Raw genomic sequence first — 27,857 nt, 5'->3', positions numbered from 1 at the left:
GCTATTTTCATAATTGTTGCCTCTTTCTTATACTATTTGACAATTTGGCCAAAGTTTGACCAGTTCTTACAGTAGGCCTATAGTTTGTTGATTGTTTAACCTTTGATGCAGTAATAGTCTTTTTCATTAAAAAAATAAGTTTAAGGTATTAATTGTCACTTTTTCACCCCCCCAAAAAAAAAGAAATCTTGTGGGGACCCAGACCCACAGGTTGAGAACCAATGGGATACAACAGCGGTGGCACAGAAATGTGCGTGGGGAATAAATAACGAGCACATTGGGGAGAAGAAAAAAACAAACAATTGTTGTGATGTAAAATGTAGCATGTTAACTTACCCGCTCCAAATTGAGGATGGTGGCCATTTGTGTGAGTCTAGCGAACTTGTCCCTGATGGTCCAGGTGGTGACTGTGGTGAGGTAGGCCACCAGAGAACGCAGCTCCTTGTCAAACTGCAGCCCTCCCAGCTGTGTGTGTGTGTGTGTGTGAGAAAACAACACCGTCAGACAAGGGAACACCGGATGTTGCTAGGCACTTTGTCTTGAGGCGTACACACACACACACACACACCATACAGTGGTGGCAAGAAGTAGTCTTACCGTACAGTGTTTAAATGTTAATATACTGTAAATAAGGTAAAAGTAAAAGTCCTGAATTCAACATTTTACTTGAGTAAACGTACAAGAACATTTGCATTAAAATGTACTTTACCAAAAGTAAAAGTACTACTCATTATGCACAATGTCCCATGTCATACTTTTTTTCCCCCTCAAATGTTTTAACAATGTCAAAATCTTTCTAAAATAGCACATCTATAAGCTCACAATCAGCTATTTTACAATAGACTAAGTACAAAATGTTTTGTAATAATAGTCTAAATAAATCTACAAAGAAACAAGTAACAAAATAATTGTATTACATTTTGTAATGAAAAATGGAAAAGTACAGTACAGTACTTGAGTAAATGTGCTTAATACTTTCGATCCCCTGATGGGTGCTAATCACTGAGGGTTGCACTGTGTGGTTTCACAAATGTCAACGAGGTCATTGGACATTAATTGTCTGCTTTTTGAAAATAACATAATAACATTGAAAAATACATCAGGAGCCGAGATACAGCCTTTTTCAGTAATAAGTTAAACAAGAAGTGAATGGAGCAGCAAATCTTCAAATGATGATATCTTGGGTATCTCGTTTTTTTTTTACACATTTCAACGTCAAACGTTGCGCCATTGCGGTAAAACATGTGAAACACGTCAATGGCACTCAATGAGTTAAGCACCTTTAAAAAGGCGCATGATATTGCCATGACTTGGCCTATATCAGCCATGACTTGGCTTTGTTTTCCAGTTCAGGTAAAAAACAAAAGCAGATAAAAAACAAGGGCAAAGCAAATAAGCAAATATCTTGGTATCTGGCCTGATGACAAACACAATTTCAAACGCCACATCAATAACTATGTTGGGGAAACCATGGCAAAAGATTGGCCCTCCTAGACAGAAATAAAAAGGATTGTTGAAGCTCCACTCCTATCGGTTCTAGACTACGGGGACATCATTTATAGACATGCTGCTGCCTGCAGTCCACTCAAGCCCTTTAGACTGTGTTCACCACTCAGCTCTGAGGTTCATTACTGGTAATGGGCTACAACACTCATCACTGTATCCTGTGTATGATAAGGTGGTTGTTTGGTCTTCTCTGACTGAGAGACGCAACAAATCATTTTGGTGTCTGTATATTTACAAAGCCCTGGTCAGAAAATGACCATTATGTACATTTACATCTATGTTACATTGGAACCACGGTCACATTTTAACCCACTAAGACCGGGAACGCGTCTGTGTAATTTTTTAGATTTCTTTGGGCTATTCAAAAATAGCAGATATACAAGCGGGTGCCGCGCTATGAGCTTGTAGATCTGCTATTTTTTTAAAACATTGTGAAAATCCGTGAAAATCTTTGAATATATATTTATTTTTTAAAGCGAACATTTTTAACTAAAATCTTTGCTTCTGGGGATTCTACAAATGTCTTCTAAATCCTATTTTTTTGGGGGGAAAAAAACATATGTTGCTATATATATCAGTGGTTCTCGAACTTTTACATGTCAAAGACCCCCAAAATTATATGTATTTTACCGCGGACCCCCAATCTGAAAATATTTTGTTCCAGGGACCTCCAGAAGCAAAGATTTGAGATAAAAATGTATATATATATTCAAAGATTTGCACACATTTTCACAACTTATTTCTTTCAAAAATAGCAGATCTACAAGCGCGTGAGCTAATAGATCTGCTATTTTTGAATCGTGAAAGAAATCTAAAGTGACACAAATGCGTTCCCGGTCTTTATGGGTTAACTCACTCCAGTCGTTCTTCGGGGACCTCATGCCAGGTCTGACCTACAGTAGGACAGACTGCTTTTAGTGCTTTGTGCGGCAGGCTCTTGGAAACCTCTTGCAACATGACCTAAAACTGAATACCCTTGTGCTGGTTCCTACTGGCCGTTTTAGAAATGTACTCAATTGCCTGTTGTTTTAACCCATTAAGACCGGGAACGCATCTGCATGTCATCTTTTTTATATTTCTTTGGCTATACAAAAATAGCAGATCTGCTATGAGCTTGTAGATCTGCCATTTCTTTTTAAGATTCTGAAAATGTGTGCAAATCTTTGAATATATATATATTTTTAAAGCGAACATTGTGAAATATTTTGTTCCAGGGAGAAGCAAAGATTTGAGTTACAAATGTTTGCTTTAAAAATATATCTACACTCAAAGATTTGCACAAATTTTCACGATTTTTAAAAAGTAGCAGATCTACAAGCTTGTGTATGAGCTTGTAGATCTGCTATTTTGAATAGCCCAAGAAATCTAAAATGACACAGATTCTTTCCCGGTCTAAATGGGTTAAATGATTTGATGTTGACTTTCTGTATTTAAAAAAAATATATTTGTAGATCTCATGTTTACCATTCATATTTATTTTTAATCTAATGTTAGCTCATTTTATTTGTAATCTCGGCATCATTGTAAATGAGAGTCACACTCAATGATTTATCTGAATCTTGAATAAAGGTTGAAATGAAAGGAAGCAATGCAGCCAGATGGAGCTACTCAAATTAATAATGGGTGTGTAAGACGTGTGTGTGTGTGTGTGTGTGTGTGTGTGTGTGTGTGTGTGTGTGTGTGTGTGTGTGTGTGTGTGTGTGTGTGTGTGTGTGTGTGTGTGTGTGTGTACACAGCACAGACAGTAGTCAACAGTATTGTCAGTGCACATTGACACACCTAAATCTAACATGGCCATTATTTATTTAATTAGCTGCAGCTGTGTTGCTTTCATCACCGTGTACGATAAGGTCAGCCTCCAGCAGCCTGCCATGTTTTATTTTTTACCCTGCTGTAGTTTTTAAACCTGAACCGGAAAACAAACTCAGCCTAGGGTTTCATTCCCATTTAACATAGGTGCTATTTAGAACCAAAAAGAGGTTCCCCCTATGATTATAAGCAAAAAAACACTTTCGGTGCTATTAAGCACCGTCTTTGTTTAGTGTGCCAGCTGTTTATATTGTATAATTTAACCCATTAAGACCGGGAACGCATCCGTGTAACCACTTAAACCATTATGTTATACTTTGGCTATTCAAAAATAGCAGATCTACAAGCTCTGAGCTTGTAGATCTGCTATTTTTGAAAAATGGTGCAAATTTGTGCAAATCTTTGAATATATATTTTTAAGCGATTCTTGGGGTCCCTGGAACAAAACATTTTGAGATGGGGGTCCGCGCACAAATACATATCATTTTGGGGGTCCTTGATATGAATTTTTTTTCAGAACCACTGATATTATAGCAACATAGGTAAAAAATAAACTGTTAGGATTTAGAAGACATTTGTAGAATTCCCCAGAATCCCCAAGGTCTTTGTTAAAAATGTTATATAAAAATATATATTCAAAAATGTGCACACATTTTAAAAAAAAAATAGATCTACAAGCTCATAGCGCGCGCTATGAGCTTGTATATCTGCTATTTTTGAATAGCCCCAAAGTACAAAATAATGGTTAAAGTGGTTGCGTTCCTGGTCTTAATGGGTTAAAGAATGGAGCAGCAGCTGTGAATGTTCACAAATGCACTGCTCCATAATAGGCTTCTTATCTACGCCCTTTCTGTGCTCATAAATAAAACAGTATATGGGGCAGCGTTTCCATCACATGCACTGTGTGTGTGTGTGTGTGTGTGTGTGTGTGTGTGTGTGTGTGTGTGTGTGTGTGTCAAGTGATGCAACGATGTGCCTCGCAGTGCCATCTGGTGGCCGGAGCCGGGATGTGCTCACCCTGCTGAAGGAGCATTTGAGGACGGTCTTCTCCATCTCGATGGACACCAGACTGGTCATTAGGCTGGTCAGTTTGTCGTAGATGACCGGAGAAAGGCCCACCTGGGGAGAGGAGGAGGAGTACAACCAATGAGGAGCTGTAGAGACACCACAGACCTAGAAATACTGCAGTGAGGTTGTATGCACAGCAGGGATCAAAGCAACAACAAAAAAAGAAAAACACCTCACGACTACAACATTTTCCAAGTCCCAATCCGTCATTTTTGGAACGCATTGAAAGGACCCCCTACCCCCCCCCCTCCACCCCCCACCACACACACACTAGTGCTCTTTTTCCTAAACAATTAGCACGATATGTAAAATGATGATGTTTTGGTATTGTCGTGTACTGTACTGTATACTGCAGTGGTTCTCAAACTCTTTCGCGCCATGGACCCCCATATTGATATGTATGTGGCCGCGGACCCTCACCTGAAAATAAGTTGTGCCAGGGACCCCCAAAAGCAAAGATTTGTGTTAAAAATGTCATTATTATCATTTAAAAAAAAAAAGATTTGCACACATTTTTCACAAGATTTTTCAAAAATAGCAGATCTACAAGCTTGTAGCGCGGCATGAGCTTGTAGATCTGCTATTTTTGATGGGGACCCCCTGGTATCCCCCCCAAGGACCCCTGGACCCCCTGTACCCTGTACTGTATGTTCCCACTGTTCTACACACACACACTCACACAGCCAAACCAATTCAACAAATCGCAGACTGAGGCTTTAACCTTTGCTTTGGTGAAATGTCCCAGACCATTGGGGTTCATGGAAGATGCTGCTGAACATTAAAATTTAGGAATTTAGCAGATACTCTTGTCCAGAGCGACTTAAAGGGATACTTCACTTTCGGGCCGGGGACACATTTAAAAAAAATATTAAAAATAAATGAAAAAAGTTATGGAAAATTCATGGCCCCCTCACGACACGCAGTGTCCTACTAATGTGTGAGGGGGCCATGAATTTTCCATAACTTTTTTCATTTATTTTTAATATTTTTTTTAAATGTGTCCCCCGGCGGAAAGTGAAGTATCCCTTTAAGTACGAAGGTGAAATAAGCAGAGTAAGCATGAACTCAATAGTCAATAACCTTTACCTTGTCAATAAACAAGGTAAAAGAAACTAGGACACCAGGTAAACAATGAACCTAGCACCCGTCTAAACCACATGCTATGTAAATAACATTAACCCATTAAGACCTGAGGTTTTTTGAAAAAAATCTAAAACATTTCTTTCAAGATTTTTCAAAAACAGCAGATCTACAAGCTCATAGCGCGGCACTCGGTGCCGCGCTATGAGCTTGTATATCTGCTATTTTTGAATAGGCAAAGAAATCTAAAGTGACACAGATGCGTTCCAGGTCTTAATGGATTAAAGGAGTAGTTCACCCTAAAAATTAGCTTATTCCCTGTCAATTACGCACCCCATGAAGCATTGAATTCATGGAGATTTTTTTTGTTTTTGTCGCATTCCTAAGCCAATAATTTGATGATAATAATAAAGACCCTAATGTAACAGGCCCAATGCTGTGTTTTAAGTTGTATTTATGTAATCTGTCATGTACAGTATAAACCCTGAGTGTTTTAGTTCGTTATTTGTTGGATCATTGTTTGTAAATTATCATGTCGGTTCATTGTCTATGTCAAATGAAATGTAAAAGTGTCCTGTAAGTCCTGTATGGGCCATATGACACTTAAATAAAGAAAAATCATCATGTATCCGGTAGGAGACACAAAGAGTCTCCTTCGTGTCTCCTACCAGATGCATTATGGTCTTTATTATCATCATCAAATTATTGGCTTAGGAATGCGACAAAAACTAAAAAGTCGCCATGAATTCAATGCTTCATGGGGTGTGTAATCGATAGGAAATAAGTAATTTTTTGGGTGAACTACTCCTTTAACATTCGTGGTCGAGCAAAAAAAAAAAATGTAAACAACTTAAACATGAGAACAAGTGACCAAGTGCTAGGGAGTGAGGTGCAGTCTGAAGAGGCGAGTGCTAGGGGTGAGGCATTATTTTCTCCCAGCATATTTACGAATGCACGCAAATATTAAATTTATATGGTCATATGATTTCCATGGACGGGCATGAAATGACGTTCAGTATTTCATATTTACTGGTTTGCTCGTTCACAATATAATTAACCCACTAAGACCTGAGATACGATTCTACAAATTTCTTCTAAATCCTAACAGTTTTCTGAAAAACGAATGTTGCTATATCAGTAGTGCTCAAACTTTTTCATTTCAAGGACCCCCCCATCTCAAAATATTTTGTTCCAGGGACCCCCCAGAAGCAAAGATTTGAGTTACAAATGTTCGCTTAAAAAAAAAATATATAAATATATATATATATTCAAAGATTTGCAACATTTTTCAAAAATAGCAGATCTACAAGCTTGTAGCTATGAGCTTGTAGATCAGCTATTTTTGAATAGCCCAAAGAAACCTTAAAATGACACGCATGCTTTCCCGGTCTTATGGTTACAGTTAAATGTTCTTGAAATTTGAAATTTACTTATAAATGAAATAGAAACTTTTGGTCAAAACATGGGTAATCTGTGGTGATGTGGGACTTTCCAAAAACGGGGATCGGACCCAGAAACGTGGCATCGGGGTCAGGCTAGTGGTTTCTGCACAAACTACAAAACGTACACGACGTACCTTGAACTCAGCCATGAGTTGCTCCAGATTAACAATGAGTTGCTGCACCCAGGGGTCGTTGGCCTCGTAGTCATTAAACTCCTCCTACACACACACACACACACACACACACACAAATAAGTCCAACATGAATCAGTAAACCTTCTGTGTGTTTGTGCTGTCTGTTGGAGGTTCAGGTGGCAACCTTGTATGTCCAAAACACAGTGGTGGAAAAAGTAATTTTTTTTTTTTACTTAAGTAAAAGTATCAATACTGCAATGTAGAAATACTCCGTTACGAGTAAAAGTCCGGAATTGAATATTTACTTGAGTAAAAGTACTTAAGTATTGGTATCAAGATGTACTTAAAGTACTAAAAGTAGAAAGTAGTCATTATGCAGAATGTCCCATTTCACAAGTTTTCAAATAAAATGCAAAAAATAATAATTTTTAAATAGCAGATCTACAAGCTCACAATGCGTCGCATGCTTGTAGATCTGCTATTTTCAAATCACCAAAATTTGTATAGGACTGAAGTGGGTAATGTAATGTTTGATAATAATCACAATCTACAAAGTAACTAGTAACTAAAGTTTTCAAATAATTGTAGTGGAGTAAAAGTATAACATTTGCCTCTGAGATGTAGTGGAGTAGAAGTAAAAGTACTGAAAATTGGAAATACTCCAGTAAAGCAAACATACCTCACAATTGTTAAGTAAGTATAGTAGAACAGTACTTGAGTAAATGTACTTAGTTACTTTCCACCACTGACAAAACAGTTACTTTTCAGGAAATGAAAGAAAAAGAAAGTGTGTTCCGATAGAGATGAATGTAGTTATTATTTAGTCAAAAGCTCTCGTTAATACTTTTCATTGGTTCAATATTTATAAAAACCCACCGACGCACACTTCAAACCTGGCGGCCCTATTTCGAACATGCCATTATAGGCAAAAAAATCTTCAAATTGCTTTACAATTCCGCCAAAATAGCCTGTCTACATTATTGTATACAAGGTTTTTTGTCGCATGTTCCAGTTCTTAACCCATTGAGACCGGGAATGCAGCACGTGTGGCATTTTTAGATTTCTACGGCTATTCAAAAATAGCAGATATACAAGCTCATAGCGCGGCACTCGGTGCCGCGCGATGAGCTTGTATATCTGCTATTTTTTGAAAAATCCTGAAAATGTGCGCAAATCTTTGAATATACATATCTTTTTAAAGCGAACAATTGTAACTAGAATCGTTGCCTCTGGGGGGTCCCTGGAACAACATATTTTACAAATGTTCGCTTTGAAAAATGTATATTCAAAAGATTTGCACAAATTTTCACGATCTTTCAAAAAATAGCAGATCTACAAGCTCATAGTGCAGCGCTATGAGCTTGTAGATCTGCTATTTTTGAATAGCCCAAAGAAATAAAAAAAATGACACTGACGCGTTCCCGGTCTTAATGGGTTAAATTAGCCATTGATTGTGCTCTGGCCCGTCATAATGGCTTTACAAAAGAACTGGCCTGGCCTACTTACTTGCCGACCCCTGAGTTAAGGGCACTCATGTGTGAAAAAAACATGAAAAGACGACATATGGAGATACGAGCTTTCTGCCCCGACGGAGACAATTGATGGGTTCATTATGCGACTAGAGAGAAAAAAGGGCCACTCCACCTCCTCTATGTTGTGGGAGATGGACAGGAAGGAGCTGATCCAGGGTTTGACCATGGGTTTGATGGCGGTGGTGTTCAGCTCGGTCAGACCCTCCTGTGAACACAAGACAGACACACAAAGCACATGGTCTTTCTTCACTAGAGCCTCATTTAGTGGTTTGGACCAGATATCGGCAATTATGCGGCTGATGCGTCTTGATCTTGAACCACTTTCATCCTGGCGTTCCTATTTCTGGGCACGTTATTAGGATACATTTTCCCAAAGCTTTCCGAAATGATCAAAAGATGATCTTCCATGAAAAAAAAAAACGGCTCAGTGCTCACAACGGATGACGCGTTGTGTGCTTGTAGATCGGCTATTTTTGCAAAAAGATACATTTTACTTTTTGAAATATCTTGAAAAATGTATATTATTTATAGGAAGCCGCTCAATTTGGAGGAGGCGTCGTTTCCTACCCATGATTGTTGTCTGCTGTGTTTGACAAGTATGCCAACATTATAGTACGTAACAATGTTCTGCCTTGTATGCACTTTGTCACTGGCTGTTTTCCCATTATCTGACTGCACTGGCAGTGTTTATGTCCTTTGTACAAGCCATTCTTGTACTGTTTATGTGGACATAAATACATATTTCAAATGTGTGTGTGTGCAATATATATGTATGTGTATGTATATAATATTTCTTATCGTTATGGATACTATTTTGCTATTATTAATATAATTGTTATTCCTCATATATTGATACATTTTTATAATTATATTATAAGTCAGATTTTATATTATTATAGCACTATCTGCTAATACTACTATTATTATGATCATAATACTAATCGTCATTATTCATTTCTTGTTATTGTTATATAATATTCCCCATATATTGAGAGATCTATAAGTATCGTCTTATATTATATAGCATTTTCATCTGTGAATCTACTGCAAAATTCTTATACAGCATCTACTGTATCGTTGAGATATTTAGTTCTTGTGTTTTAGGAAGACCACCCAACAAGCCAATTTTTATTTATTTTTTGCCTTTCCGCCACAGTGTTTTGATTTGTTTTTAACCCATTAACACATTGAATGCCAATCGCGTAGATCTACGCGAACCTATTTAAAGCCGCAGCGTGCCAGTCGCGTAGATCTACGCGAACCGTCGATTCCCATTGAAAGTGCCCCAGGTGCACTTTCCGAATTTTTTTGATCCATTTCCGTTTCCGGTTTCCGGTCGGAAACAGAATTATTCGGGTTCCGGTTTTTCCGATCGTATCCGCTTCCTGTCTGGGATCCTGTTTAAAACTCGATTTTCTCGGTTGTTGTTTTTCTCCTCGCTGATCACTGTTTGCCGTTGATCGGCTGTATCTTCAAGATGGCGGCTCGCATTTGGAAACTGTTTTCGCTGGCCGTTTCTCACGGATCCGCTGTGTGTTTAGAACCAAATGAACGCGCACTTTTAACTTATTTAGCAAGGTCTGTGGCGACATGAAAAAAACAAAAAAACAACAATAAAACGCTGGCACTGGTGAGTACATTATGAGATTAAACTCTGGCATGGAATGTGTTCCAACTCTGGCCTGAGGTTCCGATTCTACAAAATGTCTTCTAAATCCTATTTTTTTTTTGAAAAAAACGTATGTTGCTATATCAGTTCTCAAACGTTTTCATGTCACGGACCCCCAAAATGATATGTATTTGGCCACGGACCACCATCTCAAAATATTTTGTGCCAGGGACACCCTCAGAAGCAGGGGCGGATTAACCCTACGTGGTGCCCGGTGCTTGGACCCGGTTCGGTGCCCCCCGACACCGTTTTGTCAACGGGGGGGGGGGTGCTGCGCGGAAGAAACGGACGCTCTAAATTCGCAGTTTTTCGTCTTTTTTTTTTTTCTTCACGCAGTTTGGTGCCCCCCCAAGGGTTGGTGCCCTGTGCTTCAGCACCTCAAGCCCGTTGGATAAGCCACCACTGCTCAGAAGCAAAGATTTGAGTTTCAAATGTTCGCTTTAAAGAATATATATTCAAAGATTTGCACAAATGTTCTCGATTTTTCAAAAATAGCAGATCTACAAGCTCGTAGCGCGGCACTCGCCGCGCTATGAGCTTGTAGATCTGCTATTTTTGAATAGCCAAAGTGTAAAATAATGCTTTTTAGCTCAAATAAAAAAATGACACAGATGCGTTCCAGGTCTCAATGGGTTAAATCACGTGCAAATAAACTCAAACTAAACTAACCTGCAGCAGATCTTTGAACTTGCTGGATGTGTTGACGAGGTCCGACAGACAGCTGTCAATCTTGGCTTGTTCGACTGAGCCCGGCCCCTGCGAGAACAACTTGGAACAATCATTCTGTGGAGAGAGGACGAGAGACATTAGTCAGCTATTCTGAAGGAATGAGACACACGCTACGAGGTGAAGTAATGCCTGAATTATACTTGGTTGCACATCGTGTGGCACCACGCCTAAAATAGCCGATCTACAAGCTCAAAATGTGACGCGTTGTGAGCAAGTAGATCGGCTTACCTCCAGGTTCCTCTTCAGAGTAGTGATGTTGTCACTGCACACCTCCACGTTGTTCAACGTCACCTGACATCAAAAAGGAACAGAGCAAATGTTTGATAATGGACCTGTTTGTAAGGGTCCATTTGTACACTCACAATTAAAGGGATAGTTCACCTCCAAAAGGACTTTTTTCCCATCAATTAGTCACCCAATGTAAACTTGAATTCATGGATATTTTCTAGGTTGTGTCTCATTCCTAAGCCAATAATTTGATGACCGGCAGCGGTTCCGGTAGGAGACACAAAGAGTCTCGTTTTTGTCTCCTACCGGAACCGCTGCCTACCGGTCCGCTGGTCATCAAATTATTGGCTTAGGAATGAGACAAAAACAAAAAAATATCCATAAATCCATGGGGTGACTAATCGATAGATTTTTTGGGTGAACTATCCCTTTAAATGAAAGACTGAGGATTTTACAGTGTAGTTAGTTTCTGACATATCATGTCTGTAACAGATTTACACACGGACCGCTTTTAACTTAAATTTCTTACCAGAAATGCGGCTTTGGCATTCTCAGCGCTCTCGATCCCCATGGTGTTGAACTTGCCGTGCTGCAAGCTGCTCTGCATGAGGCTGACCGCGCTGCTGACGCCTCGCTGGAGGTCCTGCCAGTTGGTGGCTGGGAAACCCTGCCTCAACTTATTGTACAACACCTCTCTGTATGAGAGACACAACAGAAACCCTGCCTCAACTTATTGTACAACACCTCTCTGTATGAGAGACACAACAGAAACCCTGCCTCAACTTATTGTGCAAGGGTTCCCCAACTTTTCAGGCTGCGACCCCCCCCCCCCAAAAAAAAAACATATTTGAACTGGGGACCCCCCCCCCCCACAAGCACTTGGAATTGTAGGCATTACATTTAGTTTGACTCGGTTCCACAGATAAATATTGTGAAAATAGCCGAACTATATGCTCACAACCCCTCGCACTCGCACTGCATTCTCTCCTCTAAAATTTTTTAAATCTCTTCTTCCTTTGTATATTCCCGCTGATCCTAGAAGCACCATCAATAAACTTTTAAGACATTTTTATCTTCTGAGCACCTGCCTCTGTGTTTTTTTTCAACGGCCGATATATGTCGGCCAGGCCGATACACTGCATGGGTCTGGCTCTGGTGGTGAAGTGACAGTACTGCATCGTGGTTGGGACACAGTGGTGGAAAAAGTTTTACTTTTTTACTCAAGTAAAAGTATCAATACTGCAATGTAGAAGTACTCCGTAACAAGTAAAAGTAAGTACAAAAGTATTGGTATCAAAATGTACTTAAAGTACCAAAAGTAAAAGTACTAAAATGTTTGAAATTAGCAGATCTACAAGCTCACAACGCGTCGCATTGTGAGCTTGTAGATCGGCTATTTTCAAATAGCCTAGGTATAAAATAGGACTAAAGTGGTTAATGTATGTTTTATAATGTAATAATCTATATCTGCAAAGTAACTAACTAGTAACTTAACTTTTAAAATAATTGTAGTGGAGTAAAAGAACAATATTTCCCTCTGAGATGTAGTGGAGTAGAAGTAAAAGTATAGACAATTTGAAATACTCCAGTGAAGTAAAAGTACCTAAAAAAATGTTACTTTAAGTACAGTACTTGAGTGTACTTAGTTACTCTACACTGTGTGGGACATTATGTATACAGTAGATGCAGGCATACCTGAAGTCAGACTCCAGCTCAGAGGTGGAGTGGTTGATCATGGCACACAGGCAGTCGATGCTGGAGCTGGACAAGGCTCTGCTGATGCACTTCTTCACTATGTAGAAACAGTCGTCCACCATGCTGGACGTCAGCTGACCCTTCTCCCAGCTGTCCATGGCTACAGCCTGAGGAAGAGGACAAGTATCTATCATTGGTATCATTGGTTCTCAAAGTGGGGTCCAAAGTAGTTAAACCCATTAAGACCGGGAACGCATCTGTGTCAATTTTAGATTTCTTTGGCTATTAAAAAATAGCAGATATACATGATAAAAAAAAAACGCGAAAATGTGTGCAAATCTTATATATGTTTTAAAGCAAACATTTTTAACTCCGATCTGTGCTTCTGGGGGTCCCTGGAACAACATATTTTGAGATGGGGGTCCGCGGCCAAATACATATAATTTTGAGGGTCCTTGACATGAAAAAGTTTGAGAACTACTAATTATAGAAACATAAGTTTTTTATAAAACAATGTTTTTGTAGAATCCCCCAGAAGCAAAGTTTTGAGTTAAAAATGTTTGCTTTAAAAATATATATATATATATTCAAAGATTTGAAGAAATGTTAAAATCTTTTCAAAAATAGCAGATCTACAAGCTCATAGCGAGGCACTCGGTGCCGTGCTATGAGCTTGTATATCTTCTATTTTTGAATAGCCAAATTAATCTTAAAATGACACAACAAGATGCTTTCACGGTCTTAATGGGTTAATGTAGCATCACAATCATTTTAACAAGGTTTTTGGCTTTTAGCAGATCGTCACTTTGTGACACGCAGTGAGATTGTAGATCTGCTATTTTTGAAGATTTCTGAAAAATATCGAAAATGGAAACTTTTGAATAATTTAGAAAAAGATTTGACACAAATCTTCTCTTCTGGGCGTTCCTGGCACAAAACATTTTCAGACGGGGGTCGGCGGCCAAATAAATATCAATTTGGGGGTCCTGTCCATGTTTGAGAACTACTGGTATAGATACTCCTGGTCATTAGATGATTATTGGAAGTTCATCTTGTCCAGTGTCTCGGAGATCGTGGAATCTGACATTCCACATGACCCAAGAATATGGTTACTGGGGGACGTCAATCCGCTCAATATAAATTTTAATAAAAAATATTTCGTGTCGCTCGCCAGTACAGCCGCGAAGAAAGTCATCCTAGTTAATTGGAAATCCGAAAATTCACCTTCACAGAGACAATGGTTAAATGAACTCTCATCCTATTGCACACCAGAAAAGATATTGTATAATGTAAGAAGAAAACCTGCAATATATCAGAAAATCTGGGGTAATTTCTTTGAAGTTCTTCCATCACTATCTCCTAACAGCTGATTTTTCTATCTCCTCTGGTTTTTATTATTATTTTGTTTGCTTTATGATATTTGATACTGTCTGAAAGGTGTTGTGAAAAGAAAAAAAAAAGGAAAATAAGAGAATGTTGAGTGTTGAGTAGTGTACCATTCTGGGAAAGGGGTGGGGGGAGGGCATGGGAGGACTGTTTTTGTATTTTTGTCTTATTTCTGTTTTGTTTGTGTATTTTGTCTTTTCCTTTATTTTTTGTATTTTTTATTATGTCTTGTTTACAAAAAAAAAAAAAAGAAGAAATGTGATAATGATGTGTACGTTGTACATTGTCAATAAATAAATCATTAGATACTCCTGGTCAAATATTACTCTGAAGAGGGAGACCAGCAATCTCTATTGATCAATATTCGGGCAGAAACCTTGTATCTCCATATTATTTAAACCTTTTTTGTAAATCAATGCCTGTCATGCAAAATGAGCAAAATCATCTTCAAGCTCACAGCTTGTAGATTAGCTATTTTCTGTAAAAAAAAAATACGAAAAGTCAGAGGTTTGAGTCCCAGTCCTGCCCGTGTGTCAACGATCGGGACACTTAACCCCTAACTGTCCCCCCGCGTTATCAATTAGGTCTAAATTGATTCATTAAATCAATGCCGTTTCAATAATTAGAACAATAGGTTGATTAACTGTTGCAGCCCTTGCAGACATGTACCTTGCTGACAGTCTCTCTCATGTAGTACTCCTCCATTGGAATGTAGTAACCGATGATCTCCTGCATGGTGGTGCTCAGCGCACAGTGTCTGAGCAGCTTCTCCACGTTCTGCTGGTGATCTGTGTGTGTGAGTGTGAGTGTGAGTGTGAGTGTGTGTGTGTGTGTGTGTGTGTGTGTGTGTGTGTGTGTGTGTGTGTGTGTGTGTGTGTGAGTGAGTGAGTGAGTGAGTGAGTGAGTGTGTGTGTGTGTGGGGGGGCAAATATCAGAGAAAAAACTCACTCACCAACTCAAAGGATATGAGCAGTTTGGGGTTCGGCAGAGGTGGGAAAAGTACTCAAATATTTTACTTAAGTAAAAGTATCAATACTGCAATATATCGAAATATTCTGTTACAAGTAAAAGTCAGTTCAAAATGTACTTGAGTGAAAGTACAAAAGTATTGGCATCAAAATGTACTTAAAGTACCAAAAGTTAAAGTAATCATTATGCAAAATGTCCCATTTCAAGTTTTCAAATGTATAAACATCTTGTGAAAATAGCAGATCTACAAGCTCACAATGCGTCGCATCGCGACGCATTGTGAGCTTGTAGATCGGCTATTTTCAAATGGCCGAAATGTATATAGGGCTGAAGTGGTTAATGTATGTTCTACTTCATTCCTACTGACCGCCAGAGGCAGTGTTTTCAACACCTGGATATCCATCACGCGCTCGCGTATGGGTCGAATATTAATACCAACAAAGTCACTCGTGACCTGTGTGCACGCACGCCACCTATATAGGGGCGGGGCACACAGCGTTCATCCTCTTTCATCTTTTCGCCTCCAAAGCGTAGGTCGATACTTGCAGCTGCGCGTGAAGTTTCGTAACCAACACGGTTGGGGCTACGGACTACGGTCCGTCCTCCAGAGACTGCGTAGCCTGCTACCATGGAATTACGTTACCCCGTTTATAGGGGCTGTCGGAAAGGAACAAGGAAGGAGAGAAAAAAAAAAAAAAAAAAGCATGAAGAAAAGGCGACGGTGAATGGAGTTAGCGGCTGCTTGTAGCATTGGAGCTAACGACAATAACACCGTTAACTTTCCCCGCTCCACCGTTGTTGTTGAACCTGGCACGGATAACTATGGAGCCATAGCTGTGCATTGGCGACGGTGAGTGCATGTATTGTGCTGTTTACAGACAAATAAAGTAAAAGAGGGGAAAGTATTCAGCGTTGAGGATGTATCCCATTCTGCCGCTTTGAGAAGACCGTCTCTCGCCTCGATGAGACGACGGCGGTGGAGCCAGATTGACTGGTTAATGTGTCTCATAGAAGGTGTTCTTTCGCCTCGAGGAGACGACCAAAGCGTTAATGAGCGCAGTGGCAGGTAACTGGGCTCCATTAAAGTACAAATACCCAAGCGAAATTGTACTTAAGTACAGTACTGAGTACATGTACTTAGTTACTTTACACCACTGTATGAGAGCTCTTCTGTGAATGTTTTTGCTGAAAGTGGTTCTCACTTTGACGCAGACATTCTATCTACCAGACATATGGCGCTTGTTAGCTTGTTTGCTATCCGGCTCAGTCAGTACACTGTCTACCTGCAAGTCTGTAGGTCCCTGGTTCAAACCCCAATTTAACCAGTCCAAATATAATTTAGCTGCAGCTAATAAAGGACATCCATAGTGTGCTTCACTCTGTCGTTATTGGACGATATACTGTGTACCTATTACTACAGGTACTTGGTGCCGCGCTATGAGCTTGTAGATCTGCTATTTTTGAATAGCCAAAGTGTAAAATAATGCTTTTTAGCTCAAATCTAAAAATGACACAGTTCCAGGTCTTAATGGGATAAAAGAGGTCTCGCTGATCAATGACAGCTGACTTAAGCAGCATATATGCCAATACTGCCACTGTGTGTGCTTAACCTCACAGTTTGAGTGTGTATCATAGCTTGAGTGTGACTCGCTGCTGCTATTCAGGTTATACTGCTTTGTGCTTGGTAGTAAAATGGAATTATAATACTGGTATGGTTCAAGTGTGTCTTGCCTTGCCATCACTTGGCTATCATACTGTGGGTACTTGACACATGACTTGACACTGTGGCTTGAGTGGTTGTCGCTCCTTGCTACGACGAAGTTACATATTAGTAACATTGTACTCTGGGTACTGATAATCAATAAGCTTTGTTTATTGGCAATGGATCCCCATTAGCTGCGGCAAAAGGGAAACCAGCAGCTATTCTCCCTGGGGTCCAAGACAACATTAATTAACATTAATGTTAATTGTGTTAATTGTGTCCAAGACACAATACATTAACAAGTACATATGTACTTGACGCTGTAGCTTGAACGATTCTCGCTCTGTTGCTATGGCTACGTTACCAATAGCACAAGTGTATCTCACTCTGCTGCTGTTACCCACTAATACTGTGTGTACCTGGTACTCACTCCTGCTATTCAACATATGCAGTATACTGTGAATACTGATGGCATAGCTTGAGGATATGTCGCTCTGCTGCTATCCAGATAATACTATGTGCTTGGTAGTGAAATATTCTTAAATAACTCTATATGACGATTGAAGTGTGTTTTGCTTTGCCACTTCTTGACTATCATACTGTGTCCTTGACACTGTAGCCTGAATGATTCTCGCTTTTGCTACGGCTACGTCATCAGTAGTATTGAGTGTCTCACTCTGTTGCTGTTGCCCATGGATTATTGCAACAATTGCTGGTCCCAGAAGGGAAGGTCCATTACTTGTGCCGGTCATGTCCTGACTATGGTGCCTGACACAGGCTATGGCTGTGAATGTTTGGCTAATTGCAGCGGCATACTGCTGGCAGAAAGGCCGACTGGGTTGGCCTGGTTGGGGCGGATTTGAGTGCCACTGCGGCGTGCCCCCCAATGGAATATACCCCTAGCATTGGGAGTGTGTCTCGCTCCGCTGCTGCTGGTCGCTCCACTACTGCTTGTCACTGGACGAAAGAAGGGAAAAGGATTAGCGTTGAGAGTGCATCTCGCTCTGCCACTTGAGAAACCATGGCGGGCGGCCCACCGCCATATAGCGTAAGCATTAGGAGTGTGTCTCGCTCCGCTACTGCTTGTCGCTGGACGAAAGGAGTGGAAAGTATTAGCGTTGAGAGTGTGTCTCGCTCTGCCGCTTTTGCACTGCGGCGTGCGCCCACTGGAATATACCGCTGGCATTGGGAGTGTGTCTCGCTCCGCTGCTGCTGGTCGCTGGCCAGAGGAAAGAAAAAGGAGAGGAACCACGTGCGGCCCACCGTAACGTAGCTTCAGCATAGTAAGTGTGTCCCACTCCGCTGTTGCTTGTCGCTGGACGAAAGGAAAAAAAGGGGTCAGCGTTGAGAATGTATCCCATTCTGCCGCTTTGAGGAACCATGTGCGGACCACCGCAACATAGCTTCAGCATAGTAAATGTGTTCCACTCCGCTACTGCTTGTCGCTGGACAAAAGCGTTGAGAGTACATAGCCCAGCTGGCCATAACGGCTTGGCCTAGATGGATGCGTCCAACAACTATCGTTGTCGTACACCCTCGGTGCCGTACATCATGAGATTTGGCATGTGGGCCAGTTCCAGAACCTCTTACCAAGGACTTGTCAGCCATGGGGAGTACAGCCCAATATGGCCTAGACCCAAGGCCACTGGTTGAGGCCAACATTGCTTACTTACTTACATTACCTTACTGTAAGTCGATCCGGATTAAGAGCGCCTGCTAAACGCCTAAACTGTGAACATTGCTTCTCTGGTGGTGTCACTAGATGAAGCTGTTGAGCTGGATGACCGTTGCTCATGGCCACAGTGTTAGTCTCTGATCTGCTAACTGGAGCCATGCCACAGCGGCTGGAATGTGACGTATTGGACATTCCCTTGACTACCTCGCCCTGGCCCTCCGGCATGCGAGTGTTGATGCGCAGACACAGCGCCTATCCAGCGCCTATCCAGCGCCTATCCAGCGCCTATCCAGCGCCTATCCAGCGCCTATACAGCGCCTATACAGCGCCTATACAGCGCCTATCACTCTAGGCGGTTGCTTGCATGATTAGAGAATTGGCACTGTCTACTTTGGTAATGAGCCAGAGCCTCTGGGTGTCCCGGGTTCGACGCCAGGCCAGAAGTGGGTCAATGTGTGTCCCTGTCTGAGCCCCTAATTGCCCCATGAGCGCCGGAGAATGGCTGCTCACTGCTCCTAGTAGTTCTAGGATGGGTAAATAAATACAGCGGACAAATTTCACGCATGTACAAATGTGCATATATATTTTGTGGCTTGGGCTTCGAACCCCAAGACTGCAACAGAATGGTGAGGGTCTCCAGCCAGTGTCGCTAATGCACCGGACCTGCGTGCAGTGCACCTGGCCCTCAGGATGTTTATGCCGTGTTCAATAACACAATTTGTCAACAGTCTGCCTTCTGGGGCGCTTGACCCAGTCAGTCTCTGCAGGAGGCTTGGAAGCTCCTTTCGTGGACCTTGCCTCATCTTGCAAATTTCATAGCAATGCGCTTGTTGGGTGTACAGTCCAGGCTGCGGACATGTTTCCCACTGGAAGCCTCTTGGATCCGATAGCAGTTCGGATCACGGGAATAGCTATGGCAGAGCGGTAGTACCGTTAGCCTTTAGGGCATAATGCGTTGTTGACTGTAGGTCTCCCTTTACGGGACAGACCAGTCCGTTAGGGCAAGATGCTCTGGCCTACTGCAGCTTCTCAATGAAGTGCCTTGGCCTCTCCACAGAGACAAGATCTCCTGTCACAGTTAGGGGGGGAGGTGCATGTGGCATCCTCACTCCTAACCTTCGGCTGCGTCATTGGCCACTGAAATTCAAAACTATTGTCCGAAAATTACTGGATTTTTGGGCATCGTACACCAGGGCGTTGCACGCCAGCGAGTGTAGACTGTGCTCTAGTCGGGACAAGGGCCACTGCATAGGTTAGAGCGTTGCTCTGTGCTTATGCTGCCCTAGATATCTGCGGATGATGTTAGATGGAGGGTTCAGCCTCTCTACCATTGAGATGCTCTCCGCGTGTGGCCCCCACAGGTTGCATGGGTGCCTTCATGATGCTTGCCTGTGGTATTGGAAGCTTTGTCCCCAGCCGGTACATCGGGCTGCTCTCAGATGACTATCTGCTAGTACTCTTTGTCCTCACTGCTCCATCTGCAAAAGTGAGTAGATGGGCTTCATGCCCTGGCCATTGCCAGAGACTGTTAAAGTGGGATTCCGATGGGTCTGGGTTACCATATGGCCGACCCCTCCTTACGTCCTCAGAGGCTTTCTGCATTTCATGTCAGCTAGCCTGTTGATTTGTTAGTTTGCTCCTCAACCAGAGGTGGAGCAACTGCATTCTAGTACCTGCCTATTGTGTCCCGTCCGGGCTCTGTGGCAGGACATAGCCGTGATGGCTGGAGTTTGGTTGTATTTGTCTGGGAGGAAGGGCACAGCTGTGCCTTGGCTTAATGGAGACTTTCATTGCTGCGTTCAGGCAAATGTACGTCTTCAGGGGGCCTCTAGGTTCCCCCAAGGCCTTTCTTGACCGCGGGGGTTGCCAGAGCCTCTCCCTCAGTGATACAGGCTTGGAGCAGGCCAGGAGATGCAGCCGAATGAGCTTCATCTTTCATGGGCTTTTGCCCGCTCCTATATATAGTCAACCTGGCCGTCTCGCATCCTGTGGCGACGGCTGTGGTGTTGTCTGTTTATTCTATCTGCAAACCGACTTCGGTAAGCGCAGATTCCTCGTGACTATGTTGGTATTAGTCATCCAGGTGTTGAAAACACTGCCTCTGGCGGTCAGTAGGAATGAAGTAGAACGAGAGTTATGCATATAACTAAGGTTCTACGAATTCCGGATGACCGCCAGAGTTGACTGTCACTCGGAATCTCGTTCTTGACGAAAAGATTTCATGAGGATGAACGCTGTGTGCCCCGCCCCTATATAGGTGGCGTGCGTGCACACAGGTCACGAGTGACTTTGTTGGTATTAATATTCGACCCATACGCGAGCGCGTGATGGATATCCAGGTGTTGAAAACACTGCCTCTGGCGGTCATCCGGAATTCGTAGAACCTTAGTTATATGCATAACTCTCGTTTTGTAATAATAATAAAAATCTACAAAGTAACCAGTAACTAAGGTTTTCAAATAAATGCAGGGGAGTTAAAGTACAATATTTGGATCCGAGATGCAGTGGAGTAGAAGTAAATGTATTGGAAATTGGAAAAACTCAAGTTAAGTACAAATACCTAAAAAGTGTACTTAAGTAAATGTACTTAGTTACTTTCCACCGCTGGGGGTTCGGTCCTTTTTTCCCATTGAATCTACTTGTGCATACCCTGTGTGATGCTCTGGGCGTCGCCGACCTCAAAGTCGGCCATCATGCGACGACGCAGGAAGCGCAGGTAGAGCTCAGACCTGGCGTTCATCAGGGTCACCTCCATCAGGACGGGGTCCAATTCCCTGTTCACACATAAGATACACATAATAATAGTCGTTGCTGTCCGGCAGAAACCAACCAATTCCACTTTTCCGCTTTAGCTTTTTTTCCCCCATAAATCAGTGCTATTGAACACCCTTTACGTCTGTGTGTTGGTTAAAACAATATTGAACCAATGAAAAGTATTAAAAAGCGCTTCTGACAAAAGCAGCTAACTCCATTGGATCCTCAAACTTTCTGCTAAACCAGCTAACTCCACCAAAGGGGGGAGGAGTTAGCTGGTTTTGCTGACTCCAGGCTCCACCCCCTTTTGACCTCCAACCTCATTGTGAGCTTGGAGGTCCATTCAGCTGTTCTTATCAATGATGAACAAAACCTCCTAACTCCACTTTTTGTTTTGTTTATGTCATTTCCTGAAAAATGAACATTTTGGAGTTGGCTAGTTTCTGCCCGACAGCAGAGATATTATACATTTATATTTATAATGCACTTTACGTTTGAAACAAATCTCAACAGGGCTGACAATCAGGGTAAAACATTTGCATAAAACATCACAAAACAAAAACAAAAAAGATTTTAAAACATTTAAATCATGTGAAGGCATAAAGCCTAGGGAGAAAAGCAATTGTAACTAAAGAAAAACGCTTTATTAAAAAGTTATGCCTTTACATAATACTTATACGTATATTAGAATGCACTGATTCTCAGCCTTTTGAATTTCAAGGACTTCCAGTCTGAAATGCATTAGACCACTGACCCCCATTTGATACCATTATTTTAATCTACTGGACCCCCAATATACACTGTAGTCCCAAACTCTGAGAACGTACAAATGGAACCAAATGGAGGGTCCATTTGGTTCCATTTGTACGTTCTCAGAGTTACAGATCCGTATGGGTCCATTTGGCTCCTCCTAACTATCAATCATTTAGCTGGTGGACCCCCCAGAAGCCCCTCAAGGACCCCATGTAGTATAGTAAAGGAAAGCCAGCAGTAAAAGGCGTTGGCGAGAACAGCTGCAGTACCTGGGCTCGATTCTCTCTGGCGGTGCGCTCCTCATCATGCTGTTCTGGACGATCTGAAACTACACCACGCATTGAGGCTCACATTATTACTAGCTAGAGATGTGTGATAATAAAATAAATAGTAACATTTAAAGTAATTAAAGCTGCACTATGTAACTTTCCCCTTCTGCCCCGGATTTGAACCCCGTTTCCTGCGCAAGTGCTGACAAGGGAGACAAAATACAACCACCCCAATTGGTTATAAAGTTATATTGTATTAACATACTCTACCTACAGATTGGACAAAATTACATTTATTCATAAATAAAAAGTTACATAGTACCGCTTTAAGTATTATGTATTACGTAAGTATGTATTAATATCACTATCACTATTGCTATTGTCATCCAGGGTTATTATATTTAACTATAATTTTGTTGACTGTAAATACAAAAAAACTAAAACAAAAAACCAAATAAAAACTGAAATGAACAATGCAAAACTAACGAAAACTAAATGGAATTGCATATAAAATCGTCTTTGTTATAGTTTTTCCACCATCATATGTCATGCATGTCATCCTACCCTTTTCAGGTTCTATAAATCATCATAATACCTGAAAAAAAGACTAAAACTAAAAACTAGTAAATTCCTAAAACTAAAACTACTCATGCACATAAAACTAACTCAAACTAAACTGAAATCAAACACCGAACTGGAAAACCAAATTAAAAACATGATGTTTCAAACACTATAATAAGTGTGTTACTACAGCAGCACACCTTGTTGTGGTAGTCCCTCTGTTTCAAACACTATAATAAGTGTGTTACTACAGCAGCACACCTTGTCGTGGTAGTCCCTCTAACACTATAATAAGTGTGTTACTACAGCAGCACACCTTGTTGTGGTAGTCCCTCTGTTTCAAACACTATAATAAGTGCGTTACTACAGCAGCACACCTTGTTGTGGTAGTCCCTCTGTTTCAAACACTATAATAAGTGTGTTACTATAGCAGCACACCTTGTTGTGGTAGTCCCTCTGTTGGATGAATTTGTCCACTATCTTCTGTGCCTGTCGGTCACACTCCTGCTGCAGGTGTGTGATGAGGGTGTACAGGTGACCTGGACCGTAGTACGTCTCTACGATGGGCTGATGGGTCTCCACCACACGAGCAATGCCTGGACACCCATGTGACACAATTAACCCATTAAGACCTGAGGCCGATTATACAAATGCCTTCAAAATCAGTGGTTCTCAAACTTTTTGGTAATTCAGAATTTTTCAACATTTTTCAAACACTTTCCGATTTTTCAAAATCGTTCAAAAATAGCAGATCTACAAGCTCGCAGCGCGGCACTAAGTGACGCGCTGTGAGCTTGTATCTTTGCTATTTTAGAATAGCCAACGCTAAGATCTTAAATGACACAGATGCTTTCCCGGTTTCAATGGGTTTATAATAATAATAATAAACTTTTTTTAACAGGGTTAAAAAGCGCTTCACGTAGCATTAAAGATAAAAACACAAAAATAGTGCGAGAAACAATAAAATTGCAAAAACAATCAGACACAATCCCACACTAATCAGGGAGTAAAGTACGTAGTAAGTACGTCAGCTTATTATTGGTATCAGCCAGAGCGCCGGAGTCTATCCCCGTTTCGCAGTGCGTTAGACCCCTGGGAGATGGATTGTCGAGGTGGGGCGCAACACCAACCATCAACTCCCAGTACTTACCACGTGCCACACACAAGCCGTACTACTCATTCGCGGAGTTGGCGGACCTTGTGGTCAAGATGCGAACGCTCTACCGACTGAGCTACCCGGACACTAAAGGAGTAAAAGCAAGTCTATAAAAGTGTGTTTTATTGTTCTCCTCAGGCAGGTCACTCCGAAGTCCAGGGTGGTAACAAGACCCCATCAGTTTATATACTTTGTAACAACCAGAAAGATCTCAGGCTGCGCTACAGCTCACATGGGGTTAAAGGTTAAAGGACTACTACAGACTAGACGCGTCGCAATTCTGGGAAATTCTTGCGCCGAAGCCGGTCGCGGCCGCCGGGACTCGAGGGATACGCCGGGAGGAATACCGTCGGAGGACGCGCAACGTGCCATTCGAATTGGGTGTTGATCGCATCCCGCGTTCGTGATATGTGCCATTTTGATTTTAAGAAATAGGCCCCTCCCACTAAAGAAATATGCCCCTCCCACAAATGTAACGGCACAATTATATAGTCACGTCACTCCTGAGATCACTTGTGTTTCATTTTGAATGGATTGATCCCCCCCAAAATCATGTTTTTGCGTCAAAGGGTCAACTTTTGTGCATTTGTGGCGCCCCCCATTGGATCAAAGTGGAATGCTTTTAGGGATTTGTTGAGTAAACCACCCTTGACATGTGATTACAATTTGGGATTAACTGGACGCTTCCATGATTTTTTAAAACAGGCCCCTCCCGCAAAATTTGGAAGCCATTTACGGACGAACGGTATGGACTATCTCCGCTTGGAGATGTTTATCGCAAGGGTCCAGAGATCATGTGTACCGAATTTTGTGAAATTTGGACAAAATATGTGGGAGGAGGAGCTAAAAGTGTGTTTTGAAGAAAATTCTAAATGGCGGAAAATCTATCCTGACGCAAATGGGCGTGGCCTATATGGGGAGTTGCGTCATGACCCAAGGAATCTAGGGGAAAATATTTTAAAAATATATTTTTTATTCTACGACCCACGGTTCAAGAGTTATAGGCCAAAACGTAAAGTGGGCTGTTATAGCGCCACCATGTGGCCGACTGGTGTAATTATTTTGTAAATAATTTGGCAATAAACTATGAACCTCCCCTCCAAGTGTCGTAGCTGTAGCCCTTACGGTTTCCGAGAAAAAAATACTTGAATGGGAGTTTTTTCATTTTCCCATTAAAGTGGATAGGGATATTTAATGCACTAATAAATCAATATCAATTAAAGTATGTAACCAATCTCTTATCAAAGTACAAGCACAGGATTCCCGGTGAAGCCGGTCATTTTGACATATGGCACTAAATTGGGAAAAATAAACTGTGGGAGAAATAGCGGCTGAAAATAAAGTTTATCTAGAAATAAAGTAGGTACAGTACTATAGTCTGGTTGCCATGTTAGGGCAACCACACTAATTACTACAGCCTGACAGTCGAAGTCGGGGGATCAGTCGGTTGGCAGGTGTGAAAAAAGGTTGCAGAATGCACCTGAGAGCAGACACCGGCAGACTGCTACTATGGTGCTAAAAATAGCCTATGGCTTGATGTCTTTTTCAACAACAAGCCCGCTGTTATCTGATGGTTGAAAGCCGACCGAGCTTGCTTAAAAAAAGGTCTAGACGAGCCGTGCAGGGGCGTCGTTACGCGGGGTCTTCGGTGGCTATAGCCACCAATGTTTTATCCAAAGCCAACAATAAAAAATTAAAAATAACACATTTTTCTTTCTTTTTTTTATTATATATCTATAACCCTAACCTAACCCTACCCCTAACCCTAAAACCGAAATAAAGTAACAAAAAACGGGGGAAAAAGTACCCAAATCCGCCGAAATCCGCTTTGCACGCGCGGGGGGGGAGGCACATGCTGCGCGCGCATGCATGTTGCCGTTGCCTGGGGGGCTAAGCCCCCAACCTAGTAGAGACCTAGCAACGCGTCTGGAGCCGTGCCTTTAAAAGTAATCAATAAAATCATTCTAAAACGAATAAGTAAACAATGAAGTGAGGCTAAAATTGGTGCAATGTGCTCTGCTCTTGGTTGCTGCGTTTTGAACTGACTAGAGATGAGATTGAGGTTTTTCTTTGTAAAGCCAGAGTATATGGAGCTGCAGTAATCTGTCATGATTACGGTTAGGATCTGGAACCGGATGCAACATCGAGGAACCGGAATCGGTTCCATCACATTTTGGAACCGTTTCTGGAACTGGTTTCATCACACTGTCAGTGGTTCTCAAACTTTTACATTTCAAGGACCACCATAACTCTTGAGAGTGTACAAATGGAACCGTTTTGTACACTCTCAGAGTTACAGACATGTAAGGGTCCATTTGAGACCGTTAAGAGGGAATCGTTAAAATCCTAAAAGGAACCCAACCCTAGCCAAGATGGTTAGGGTTGGTGTGCTTTCCTCACCTTCCAGTAACAGCGTCAGAGTGTCAGCAAAGACCAGCGCTGCTCTCTTCTCCCCCAGGTCTCCCCCTGCAGCTAGGAGCAGGTTCTCCTCAGCTTTGGAGGCCAGCTATAGGAGCATGTGTGTGTACAAAAGAGACATGAACGTTAATAAGATCAGAATGATTAAACAGACATTAATAAAGTCATGCTTTGGCGACACTTCCGGTAGCGCCATTGTCTGTTAGAACCGCGATTCCCAGAAGTACCGCTCCAAAACGAATGCTGTGGGGTCCTTGCCCAGGTTATTTTGAAACACGACATACCGTTGTCAGAAACAGTATGAATTGACTGATAATGCTTAGATGGTTATAGCGGAAAATTTGTTTTTATTGAAAATGTGTTGTACAGTATGACTAGACTACTGTATACAATAAAACATATAATACATAAAGGACATTACTAATTGTTTTACTACTATTGACATTACTAATGTAGAAATAAAACAGACTTCAGGGGTTCAAACTTTATGTTTATTTAAACACTGTTTATTGGAACCGAGCTGAAATGTTTGTTTGTTTGTTTGTCACCTGTCTTTCCTCTGCAGTACTGGCACCCCTCTGAATGAGACCTGGAACTGCCGAAACGGAGCAGGGCCAGTCCATTTGGTTAAGAAGGGGGGAACGTGCCAAGTACTGTAGAGAAGGGCTGTGTGTATATGTGTTTAACAGTGTGCTTGTTGTTAAAGTATTTGTGATTATATGGCCGCCTAAAAATGTGATTCATTGGTGTTGTACAACATTTATTTAAAGTTTAGATTATTCCAGGGGAATGTCTGTAAAAGCTAATTGATAGCTAATTGGAGTCTGTACTTGTGGTAGGATCCACTCCCTATTTAAGGGAGGCTGCAAGGGACAGACAGCCTGAATACTTGGCCAGGCAAAGCGCTAACAGCCTTGAGACAGAGCTTCCAGGGCCCTTAGTTAAGGGATGGCCTTTTTGTGCAGTCACTGTATGGTTTGTTGTCTTTAGTTGTGCTAAGTCTTTCCATTTTTTGTAAGTCTATTATTTTTCCAAGCCTTAAGTTATTTTTTTTTTATCTAAAAGGCCTTCACTGCACCTGCAGCATTGTGGACTGTTTCCCAGAGGTGTGAGAAAAATAAAACTCAACAATCTGCAAATTCTGAACATTTTTGGAGCCTTGGCCGCTTGGTCAACCTTTACAACTATGATATGCTAACTGAACGAGTCTTCTCTTCTATGACTTAACCACTCGAGCCCCACAGTAAGTCCTTTGTCGTACGACAAAGAACAATAACAGATCTACAAGCTGATCCACATTCCAGTTCCAAAAATGCCCTTCC

The 27,857-nt window shown here is 41.6% G+C and overlaps 1 protein-coding gene across 1 annotated transcript in view; it reads right to left on the bottom strand.

Annotated features, from left to right (window-relative positions):
* cog4 (component of oligomeric golgi complex 4) overlaps positions 1-27,857 on the bottom strand; it is a 36,070-nt gene that overhangs the window by 2,488 nt on the left and 5,725 nt on the right. The window contains exons 6-18 of the mRNA XM_080448358.1: positions 26,518-26,623; positions 23,400-23,557; positions 22,401-22,459; positions 21,274-21,398; positions 14,948-15,066; positions 12,893-13,059; positions 11,727-11,892; positions 11,198-11,260; positions 10,910-11,023; positions 8,684-8,776; positions 7,040-7,123; positions 4,333-4,434; positions 337-465 (exon numbers count right to left, since the gene is read on the bottom strand). Coding sequence (XP_080304484.1) covers positions 337-465; positions 4,333-4,434; positions 7,040-7,123; positions 8,684-8,776; positions 10,910-11,023; positions 11,198-11,260; positions 11,727-11,892; positions 12,893-13,059; positions 14,948-15,066; positions 21,274-21,398; positions 22,401-22,459; positions 23,400-23,557; positions 26,518-26,623 — 1,485 coding nt within the window. The remainder of the gene's footprint in view (positions 1-336; positions 466-4,332; positions 4,435-7,039; positions 7,124-8,683; positions 8,777-10,909; positions 11,024-11,197; positions 11,261-11,726; positions 11,893-12,892; positions 13,060-14,947; positions 15,067-21,273; positions 21,399-22,400; positions 22,460-23,399; positions 23,558-26,517; positions 26,624-27,857) is intronic.

The sequence above is a fragment of the Gymnoscopelus braueri genome (assembly GCF_963280865.1).
Source record: "Gymnoscopelus braueri genome assembly, chromosome: 1".
In the NCBI taxonomy this organism is placed as follows: Eukaryota; Metazoa; Chordata; class Actinopteri; order Myctophiformes; family Myctophidae; genus Gymnoscopelus; species Gymnoscopelus braueri.
Note: the sequence above shows the minus strand (reverse complement) of the source record. Positions and strands in the feature narration are given on the sequence as shown.